This window comes from Haliotis rufescens, unplaced genomic scaffold (assembly GCF_023055435.1).
Source record: "Haliotis rufescens isolate VD_foot unplaced genomic scaffold, xgHalRufe1.0.p SCAF_11, whole genome shotgun sequence".
Taxonomy (NCBI): Eukaryota; Metazoa; Mollusca; class Gastropoda; order Lepetellida; family Haliotidae; genus Haliotis; species Haliotis rufescens.
This window is the reverse complement of record NW_025963791.1, coordinates 15,622,599-15,633,728: the sequence shown is the minus strand read 5'-3', so window position 1 is coordinate 15,633,728 and position 11,130 is coordinate 15,622,599. Positions and strand designations below refer to the sequence as shown.

General features: G+C 39.9%; 1 protein-coding gene across 2 annotated transcripts; it reads right to left on the bottom strand.

Annotated features, from left to right (window-relative positions):
* Positions 1–5,298: 5,298 nt before the first annotated feature.
* Positions 5,299–10,447, bottom strand: LOC124150838. Of its 2 annotated transcripts, none has more exons than XM_046522942.2 (6): positions 10,339–10,447; positions 9,104–9,245; positions 8,235–8,271; positions 7,215–7,570; positions 6,537–6,697; positions 5,299–5,977 (listed from the first exon to the last, which is right to left on the bottom strand). In XM_046522942.2, the coding sequence occupies exons 2-6, from the start codon at positions 9,221–9,223 to the stop codon at positions 5,974–5,976; spliced, it is 678 nt and encodes a 225-aa protein (XP_046378898.2). In that variant the 5' UTR covers positions 9,224–9,245; positions 10,339–10,447; the 3' UTR covers positions 5,299–5,973. The 2 variants fall into 2 exon arrangements, with proteins under 2 accessions (XP_046378898.2, XP_046378897.2); XM_046522941.2 differs by having other exon boundaries at positions 6,593–6,697.
* Positions 10,448–11,130: the final 683 nt, after the last annotated feature.

Below are 11,130 nucleotides of genomic sequence, written 5' to 3'. Positions count from 1 at the left end.
GAAATGAAACACGATATCCAATCAGATCGCTGTTAGGTGACGACCCAGTTGATCAGATAACGAAAACATTCACGATTTCATCCCTGACACATAACCAGAGGCAATCATTGGGGGGATTAAAAGAAGATACAGACAAAGACAGGCAGTGGTAAATCACTTTCATACGAAGGTGTACCAGTCGTGGATGTTGATTTTGTCAAACGTTGGACAATCGATATGTGAGATAGTCCAATCATATTTAGCACAGGAAAGTGAGCTTGATATGGCAAGGGTGGACACAAGACTTTTATAAAAAGGCTAGTGGACGCTCTTGCCTCAGGAAGATGCACCATGAATAGTTGCAAAATTGCTGATTCAGCATTAATCAATATTTACTCCTCGCGATGTTCACTTGGACTACAATTTATGCAGTTAAACCTCAAATGACAGTATTCTGATTTAAATAAATATATTGAGGGTTCATTCCTATGCTGCCTTCATTTTGAAATTAGATCAATGCTGACCTCGTTCTGAAGAGGCGTTTTCATTGGCTGTTGATTTCAAGCCCATGGGCGAGACAAATGCTTTGCTGAGTTGATCCTGGAGATGGTGAATGCACTTCTGATACAAAGCTATTATGGTGAATGTGTCAAAGATATTTGTCATAGAATGGAATACCCTGGATAATCGAGGATGAGTGTACAGTAATCTTGACGTGTTGATGGATTTATTCCAGATAACACAAATATTGTGGACACAGCCTACAATAATGTAGTTGTTACAGTCATGTTAGATATTTAAGCTTAACATGCAAGGGTTTTCAAAATGAAGATTTCAACTGAATCTCTGACTTTCATAGACTTTTACCCATGTTTGAGGTGAAAGTTACATTCAAAATTAAACCATGTTGTAAGTCTTGTAAAAAACAATTTTTAAACTTATCCTTTCTCTCACTATGCATTTAAGAAGCTGGAAACCTTTCTTTAGGCACTTTCCACTTAGGATCGAAAGAAGAGAGAGAGATGCCAATTGATTGATTGACTATGCATTTTTCTTTCGATCCTAAGTGAAACGTGCCTAAAGAAAGGTTTCCAGCTTCTTAAAAAAACATACACCCAGCATCACCATGGTCACCTCCCAGCAGTCTAGATCATGCATGCATGTCTTACTGGTTGACAGTCGCTCAACACACAGTTTCCCTAGCCAACTCATTCTCTGTCTGATCACTATTTATTGGGCATCTGTTAAGACCATGTTAGTGGTATACCCTGTATCTGGTGTGATGTTAGACTAATCTGGTGACAGGCTGGTTGTGAAGTATACACCATGTGAGGCCCAGGTGCACACAGAGGGAATCTCACCCAAATGTCTTCATATCAAATATATCTACATGAACCGATAAAAGTTTACAAGTCCGAGGCTTTATCGATGATTGTTGATATACTGGATATCAAAAGACACGAGGATGAGATTCTATTTATCATCATTCTTCTATTTTGGTTTGTAAATAGTAATAAGCAGGATCTTAAGTGTAAAATGTACTGCTAACCAGCTTCAGTAGCAGAGAGATTAGTGATGTCATTTGATTGTGATGTAATGGTAAGCAATGATGTCACAATAGTCTGCAAAGCATTATGATGTAATTTCTTTCTCCTATCATAGATCACTTGATATATCCTCAGAGGCCAGTTTAGGATGATAAAGTATGTTATGAAGTTATTGCTGTTGAGGGGAGATGTGCCTGTTGTTCCTTTTTCCCTCAATATAGTGCCAAGTGCCATGTCACATTTTGAAATATCCATTGTTCAATTTGAGTATGGGAGTTACCGTAGTCTGACACTTAAGAAAGCTCTGCAAATTCATGGAGACCATTCTAGATGATCCTTAGTGTGATCCTAGTGTGTCTAATTTCATTTTCATAAATTCTTGGGACCCATTTGCCACCATCCATCCATCCAATCGTGAACCTTGCACAGAATTTCTTGTTCATGAGTGTGATTTTATTGGATGCATTTTCAGCACTGTCATTTGTATCTTGATCAGAATGAAGGTGTGGTGGTGAATGGTTCCAGTGAATATATCATAATACACTGCTTAACATTTGACACGGATAATCTGATATGTCATGCTATTTAGATCTACACTTACCATATTTGAATCAGTTTTGTGAAAAGATAAAAATATTGCTGTCAAAAGTTGAAGTCGTGTGGACTGAATATCGATTACACTGGATAACCGAGGATGCATACTCACATGTAAAACTGACCTCGCACGTTAAGACTAGATCTTTTCACAAACAATAATTTGTCCTCTGGTTTCACCCTCCAAATTTAAAACAAATGATTGCTTGAAATGACGTCCTGATAAAAAAATGTGTTGTGAAAAAAGAGTAATTGATCCGGCTCCTCTTTTTCCTAGAAAAATATTGTTTATTTTAAACTGTGACCAAAAAAACCATATCCTGACTGAAATCCTACATTTCTAGGCATCATACCTGTGCTGGTGGGTTTCACCAAAGTGGTAAACGTCTGAGAACTGCATCATTAAGTTAAAAAGGATGGATTTCATGCAACTTGCAATGCAAATATTGCTCTTTGTATTTATTGTACATGTATCAGATTTCTTGAATCTCAATCGTTTTAAAAAAAAATTGACATGTTTTGCACTGTACATTTCAATGCAAGAAAAAATCTTTCACAAAATCTGTCTAATGAATTCATACAAATATTTGTGTTATTTTTGTGTGCATAGTTTGTATGAACAATGAATCATTTATTTATTCTACTCCATCTATACTCCCTTGATGTCACAAGTAGGTGGCTGTATCAATCATTCAAACTATACATCATCTGGGTGATATTGTTATTATGTCATGACGTTAACTTGGTCTTGTTATACTGAAATGCCTGTGTATGTATATGTTGTATTGACAGATGTAGATACAAAGTAATATATATTCCAATTTCCACGTTTGGATTTTTTTTTTCAATTTAGGGTTATTAATTCCATTTACAATATAATTAGGACTGTAATGGTTCACTGTAATTGCAGCGATTCATAGTATTTTTATGGTACAATCAATACAAAGTTCATACATGTATGTATAATTTGGTATGTCATAAGAACATGAGCTGTAAAATACTGCCTATTAATCTTATGTCATTTCCTCTCAATGTGACAAATGTCAATGTTTCGTTCAGTTTCATCTAGTATTGTGTCCTTAATTTGTGACCATACACTCGAGAAACAATGTGTACTGGTACAGTTCTGTAGCATGGATTCTTGGGTTCAAATCTCATATTAGCCATGTTTATGGTTCTGGTGTGTCAGCACCAAACCATTGCTTATTGGTAACACCAAAGGGGTAATGTCCTCATGACCTGCTTCACTAGGGGTGTCCTTTCAGATCAGTAGCTGATTGACTCACTCCCTGTTTACAAGATGCCATGTTGACCACTGCCAATTGAAGAAGTCTTGGCCACTGTTCATGGGGTGTTTTGTTTGTTGTTTAACGCAGCACTCAGCAATATTCCAGCTATATAACACAGTTTAATCATCAAGTCTAATGTAGACAATCCATGGATTGACATCATGAGCATTGATCCCGGTAGTCACATCTTATGACAAGCATAGTCACCTTTTGCAGCAAGCATGGGTTGCTGAAGACTATTCTAACGCAGATCTTCACAGATCGCTTATGGAGAGAGTGGCATTGGGTTATTTCAGGGGTACAGTTGGACCCCAGTGCCAATTTTGTCTGGAGGATTGACCCTGCTGTCAAACACAGCATCATGTGTCATGTCCAAGATGTTTAACCTTGAGCATGCTGAGGGACACTTTGGGTTAAGATGCTGGCTCATCACACTTTGTTTGATTCTTCCTATTGTACAAGGGGCGGTCGGGTAGCCTAGTGGTTAAAGCGTTAGCTCGTCACGCCGAAGACCCGGGTTTGATTCCCGACATGGGTACAATGTGTGAAGCCCATTTCTGGTGTCCCCCGCTGTGATATTGCTGGAATATTGCTAAAAGCGGCGTAAAACCATACTCACTCACTCACTCCTATTGTACAAGGTGTGGGAGGCTGCCCCATCACATGCATCTTCTGTGGCAGAGGAGACCTGAACCCTGCTCCATTGTGTGTTCTTAGTGCTAAGATGATTGTAACTCTGGTCACTGTGAATATTTGCTTTAGAATAGGTCTTCAGCAACCATGCTTGCTGAAAAGGCGACTATGCTTGTCGTAAGAGAATGCATGTCATTGTATCCCATTTGCACAGATCGATGCTCATGTCAATCACTGGATTGTCTGGCCCAGACTTGATTATTTACAGACCCCCGTCATATAGCTGGAATATTGCCAAGTTTGGTGTTTAACAACAAACAAATGTAACTCTGCTACTTAAATATAGGTTATGTCTTTGTGGACTGATGCTCTGGTTTTAATGAGATTGTTGGCAGCCAGTCATTGATAGAACACTACATTAGATGGCCTGGCCTCTTTCAGTGGGTCTTATCCACTTGCATTTAAATTGTTAAGTAATTAGAAGTATTTTCAACAGATGATACATCTGTGTGATCACTCAGTTGAAGGCCCATAATGTAGGAATGTAAGGGAGACAACTGTAGTCACCAGTCCTTTCCTCCATTCTTGATGTATGCACAAGTATGGAGGTGCATGTTTTACCAGCATTGTATATAAACATTCATCAGTGAAACTAGAAGCAACTGTACTGTGTGCAATCCCTTCAACAGAACATCATTGTGGAGTGACAGCATTAAAACAATATCACTTCTATATTTGTTTCAGTATTCATTTCTCTGTCACAGCTAATATGGTACCGGTGTCTTGCAGGGATATGTACTTTTTTATATAAGACTCCCTGATACTTGCAAACAGTGGACCCGTGAAGATCCGGGTTAGAAAAAGGTCTTTAGCAACACATGCTTGCGGGTGGTCAGGCTGGCTGACTCACATCACGACCCATAAAGATTCGGACTTCAACAACCCATGCTTGCGGTAAAAGACGACTATGCTTGTCGTAAGAGGCAACTAACAGGTCGGTCTTCCTAATTGCGTAGTTTGATGTGCATGATATCAATCACTTGATTTTCTGGTCCAGACTCGATTATTTATAGACTGCTGTCATATAGCTGGAATATTGCTGAGTGCGGTGTTACAAAAATAACCCAAACCAAACACATGTAAACACAGGATTATTTTAGGTAGGTAGGTAGGTATATATATATATATCTCTCTCTCTCTCTCTACTATATGGCTGGAAAATTGCCGATGTGACTTTAAATATTAACTCTCTCTCTCTCCTTGGTCCGGGATAAGGGTATAGATATGGTGAAATGATTCTATCGTTACAAACCATTTCTCACGATGAATAGCACCTGAGCGCAATTATCTCCGGTGGATGAAGGGGCACCTTTTTCAGAAATTACAGGTTTCATTACACCTTCAGATAACACAACCAATTTGGAATATTTACATCATATCGAAATAATTCATTCTTTGATTTCTGTCAATTTTAAAGAATTTACTAGGAATAAGTGGTACGTCCCCTGTGTGATGGAATGTTCGAGATATGACAATGTTCAACACTGACTGGTCAAATCGATGACATTCGCCCAAGAAGTGGCGATAGTAACTACAAAACCAGTTGATCTTTGACCCCTGCGGAGCAATACATTCCAGTGACAGTGCGCACTCAACCCATGGTCGAATAATGGTTAACTTTAGAAGTGGACTTCTCCTCATCAACAAAAAGCCGGCTTGTTTCTCTGATATGTTTTCAAAGTAACAAGGTTTCTCGCCAAAGAAGGCAAATGTTCTTGGATCAGTGTGTTCAACCATCTTGAAAGATTCGTGTTCTCGGTCACTGACGAGAATTCCACGTTTCCAGGCAACGTCAAAAAGTTCCTGGAGATCTGAAGTTAGGATGCGGATGGAGGCGTCCATGTACATGATGAAGTTCCATTGTTGCAGAGCTAGCTACAAAATGCATGATACTTGATAATATATAATAATCAACATATCTTTATTTAATATTTACATCGCGACAATTCACTTAATCAATCACACTCACAGAAACGTAAACAGGCTTGCTCTGAGGATACTTTCTCAACAAAAGCATCTTTAACGAAAGTTTTTTTAAAAGGTACATAAAAAATGTTTAAAAAATATGTTAAAACATATTTTGGCTGACAATTTAGCAAAGAACATGCCAATCCTAATTTCTGTATTTGAAAAAGAATTGTCCTTTAAACAAGAAAGGCAATCAACTTGAACTTATTTTCTATTTATATAAATATGGGAAATTGGAAAGTCCTCTGTATATCAGTAGGTGTTGATTATATCTTAAATACAGGATTCTAATGACGGCAGCAACATGCAACATTGTGTTGTAATGGGACGTGGCAAGAATACAACGATGAAAGAAAATAATTGATAACATTCACTACATTTTGGAATCATAATCATAATCATTCCATCGCATGAAAAGGCAGAGTACCAACAACTCTGAAGAAGAGTCAATTCATAGAAAACCTACATTTTGAAGGGTGATCGCCACGCCCTCCAGTTATTGGGCCACATGATGGGGTTTACCTGAACTAGGATTGGTTTCCAGGAAAAGACGCCCAAGTCTCGGACGTGAGACGGGAATTGGTGAAACGGGAATTGGTGCACCTCGCACTCGCAGTGACGATGCATCTGGAATATGACCATTAATGCAGTAAACTCGCGTATGTACTTGCAAATGGAACGTGTTAATAGTTCTGGATGCAGATGGTTAAATCTATGTCTCAAGTAAACGGTTTTAGGGCCCGAAGACCCCGGTTCCATTCGCCACATGAGTAAAATATATGTGAAACACATGTTTGAATTTATAATAGGTCTTCACTAACCCATGCTTGCCATAAATGGCGACTATGCTTTTCGTAAGAGGCGACTAACGGGATCGAATGGTTAGGCTCGCTTACTTGGTTGATGCATGTCACCGTATCCCAATTGCGTAGATCAATGCTCATAATGTCAATTACTGGATTGTCTGGTCCAGACTCGATTATTTACAGACCACCATCATATAACAGGAACATGTCGGAGTGCTGCGACATGTTTGTTAAAGCCTTTCCGAGATATTGCTGTAATATTGTAACAGAGGCGTAAGATTATACTCATTCACTCCAAGAAAACCGTTGTGTTGTCGAATACAACCTCTATTACCTACCTGGCTAAGCTGAAAGGGATCTAGTCCAAGGTCATAGAACACAACTTTCAACCTGCCATCTCGGTTGACGGAGGTGTGGATGTTGTGCAGTAAAGCCTGAAGCTCCTGGTAGTGATTAGCTGATGCCGCTAGAACCACAGTGGGGAGGGTTACTCTTGACCTTGAACGCCTTGAATCCAAGGTCGACCCAGTTGTTGTGGAGACGTTAACAAACGTCCCGCCCTGCCAGGGCAGCCCAAGATGGCTGAGATATACCCGACTTGCTGGTTCGGCGTCTCTCTGTTTCTCTAAGACGCGTCTGATGTTGTCTTCTATGTTGTCTCCGTAAGGCGAAGGACATGGAAGGGAATGCTTGTCTGACAAAACAGTAAACACTCATTATGATAAACTGCAGCAAGATTTCGCATGCTGTCTGAGCTCGGCTGTGTTTGACAATATGAGCAATATATCAATGTACTATCTGATCAATCGCTGGAAAAGATTTTCAGTTTGATCGAAATTGAGTATATTACATTGACTACTCTGCTAATCGGTAAAGGAGATTTTCCGGGGATTGCATTTTAATGATTGATTGTTGAAATTACACTCCTGACGCAAGTTCGCGGGTACAATGAGCGGTTGGTCAAAGTCCACCCAATACCCGGATGTCAGAATGGGGACACTGCGCTGGATAGACGTTGGTCACCATTCCCGCTGACTGTGATGTAATACTTGACCAAGTTTAGGACATTTCTTATCAGAAATTCTGAGATCCTCAGTTACGAATTTTGCAAGATCCCACAAGACCATTTCTCTCGCTGTGTCGAGTTCTTTGAATGACCTAAATCTGCTCTGACATTTGTAGCGGCACCTACTGCCAACAGTTTTCAAGCTACGACATAGCGTTTCGATTGGTTGTCATCTGTTGCGTTTACTAAAAGAGTCAGTTTCATATTTTTCATACGAAAGCAAGAGTAAATATGTATGTATAAATATTCATCTGGTATCGATTCATGAGGGAACGTATGAATAGTCAGTTACCTGGGGCGTTAGTGTGACGTCGGGGATGCACGTTTGTCTGGAGACAGGGAAACAGAAAAGTGGAAGAACAATGGATGATTGTTATGTTATATGTTACAATACTAGAAACCTGAACAAAAAACACCCGAGCTAATATTTTCGGACAAAGATCCAATCGTTCGCCCTCTATGTTGTTCAGGCTTGAATTATTCCCCCATAACAGTGAGTTGGGTTAAACGATGCATTGGACAGGTAGTTCAGTGATGTCATGGAAGTGATGCAGGGTTCAGACGTTCACCACTTAGGTAAAGCCCACAAACACGGTGGTGCTGACAAACTTGACAGAAAACTAATAGGGGCGAATCTGCGTTCATCGGTTTCTGGGACGCCTAAGTGACGCAACTCTGCACATGTATGCATCAAAATGCGGCGCATTGTACGACGAGACCAACTTTGCTCCTCGGATGAACATTCACTTTGAAGAGTTTAACGATACATGACATTAAAATGCATTCTGTCATATCCAGGCCAGTCTATTGATTGATTGATTGAATTCAGACGTCACATGGGGCACGGGTGACCAAGTCGTCTAAGGCGCCGTGATTCGCTGTGCAGCGTTGCATCCCTTGGGCACGCCAGAAACCTATGAGTGTGGGTTCGAATTATGTTTCTAGGTTTGTCAGCACCATACCCGTGCTCGTGGGTTTTACCGAAGTGGTAAACGTCCGAGACCTGCATCACTTCGGGCTTCCCTCCCACATTAAGCTGAATCGCCGTGATATACAAATACACGTGGAATTTGCATATCCGTTTAGTGCAATATCCCACCAACATATGCCAGTCATAACGTCTTAGCTAAACAGTCTAGAGGTGTTAAAATATAGAACTACCTGTACTGCGAAGACAAAGACACAACATACTACTGCCGAAATACCGGCGGCGACGGTGAAGACGATACTGCGTGGTCGGTGATGTCGTCCATGTGTCCTCATCATTAATGATCCAATCATGCGCGGTTACCTGTGAAGGATACTTCAGAATATGTCGAGTATTAGATTCTAACAACAGGACAGGGCTGTGTGTGAATAGCTGAACTGGTTGCAATCTAATTCGAAAATACTTTTCTTCAGAAACATGTATCGAATCAGAGTAGTGAGTGAGTGAGTGTGGTTTTGTTCTGTTTGTTTGCAATATTCCAGCAATACCAAGGAGGGGGACATCAGAAATGGGCTTCACAAATTGTACCCACGTGGAGAATCGAACCCGGGCTTTCGGTGTGACGAGCGAAAACTATAACAAGAAGGCTGTCCCACCCGTACACACTAGGGTGTCATAAATCGTGGTCATTAAATTATTAGTCATCACTATATGGGTAGCATGTGCTGCATCCCCTTTTGGGAGTGGTGCTGTATCGTGTGTATAGAGTTGCGTCCCTTATCCTTGCTAGGATACGCAGATTGTTCTAATCTCAATATTCTACTGGTTATGATCCTTGGTTTGTCATAACCAAACACGCCCTCATAAGTTTCACCAAAGCGACAAACAGACGAGGCCAGGCATCCAATGATTCTTAGCTTCAGTGGAGAGGCTTTGTTTTGAAAGTACCAGGGTAAGACTTCCGCCTGTATACTCCCCTAAAAAATGAATATATTTGGAAGAAACGCGGTAACTGTAAATATATATAACATTTGAGGGTACGGGGGAAAGTAATTCCAGTACCTGTCTATTCACAAACTCACAAAGGTATTACATCTTTTTGTTCATGTCATCTTCAAATGGGAGGTTATTTTACCTACCGAGTGGTTGTAAATGTAATTTCTTGTATTAAAACACAAAAACAACCAGTTTACACATATCCATTAGAAATGGAAAAATAGAACGACGATAAGGCCAACTTATGTGCACCTTTCCATGCTGTAATGGCGCTCTTCTGTAATATTCTGACCTATTCAGATAATGACAACTGGTGCTTCACGTGTGTTGACTCCTGACAATAGGGGTTTCCAATAAATCCCACGGATCACCGCACTCGCTGAATATCTACCTTATACTTACTCTATTGTCGTCGATTGAGCTGCCGACCGTGAACAAATGGGCAGGGCTGTGAATCCATAACAAATATTACCTGTGTTCAATGTCCATAAAGGTTTGCTCTGCTTCTGTTGTGAGGTGTAAATCCTTCTTATGACAGTGCGGCGAGGTGAATGAACACTTTTCTAAGAACAGGCGCCCCATGAAAATCTCGAGACAACACACAACGTCACGTGAAAATCATGCACTTGTCAACTGCACATTGGCATATATCCATACGATAGTACCAACCTCTTGCTTCGATTTTGCTGGACCCAACAACTCGCTCAGTATCAGTAAAAGATAATCTTCGCCATTGACAATGTTTCATGAGGTTATAAAAATTAATGTTTGGGTGTGCTAAATTCTATGAAAGAAATAACTGAATTTCAGAATAAAAACTAACTGATTGTGTGTATGCAAACTGGTAATATATTACCAGTAAAGGGGTAATAAATGTCGCTGTTGCATTTGTGAAGTGCTCCTTAAATATGTGATATTTTAGCAAATATTATCCAATCATAAATGAAGCCTTCATTTTTAATAAAATACAAGATATAAGAACAACATCCATTCATTAAAAACTACAACAGAGTATAGTAACAGTTTGGGCCATGAAAAGAATTTTGAGTAGATGAACAAGGTATCATAACAGACATGTTTATAGTCAGCACATAGTAACGCTGCTATAAAAGCCTTACATCTCGGTGTTGATTGATTACCAACTCAGTGGTGATGTTCATAATACGCATGTTCCTTTTTAAGCTGTTTTGTACTTTAAAACGGAGACCTCCAATGTTTTGAATAAGATCTGGAACAGGTGGGAATTACACGTAAGATTCGCTTA

What these genes read in the sequence shown, in the direction of transcription:
- LOC124150838 (XM_046522941.2), bottom strand. Translation starts at nt 9,223, where the DNA reads ATGATTGGATCATTAATGATGAGGACACATGGACGACATCACCGACCA. An exon ending in ACGTCACACTAACGCCCCAG is followed by an intron (nt 7,571 to 8,234) that starts GTAACTGACTAT and finishes CTGTTTTGTCAG; the next exon opens with ACAAGCATTCCCTTCCATGT. An exon ending in ATCCCTTTCAGCTTAGCCAG is followed by an intron (nt 6,698 to 7,214) that starts GTAGGTAATAGA and finishes GTCATATTCCAG; the next exon opens with ATGCATCGTCACTGCGAGTG.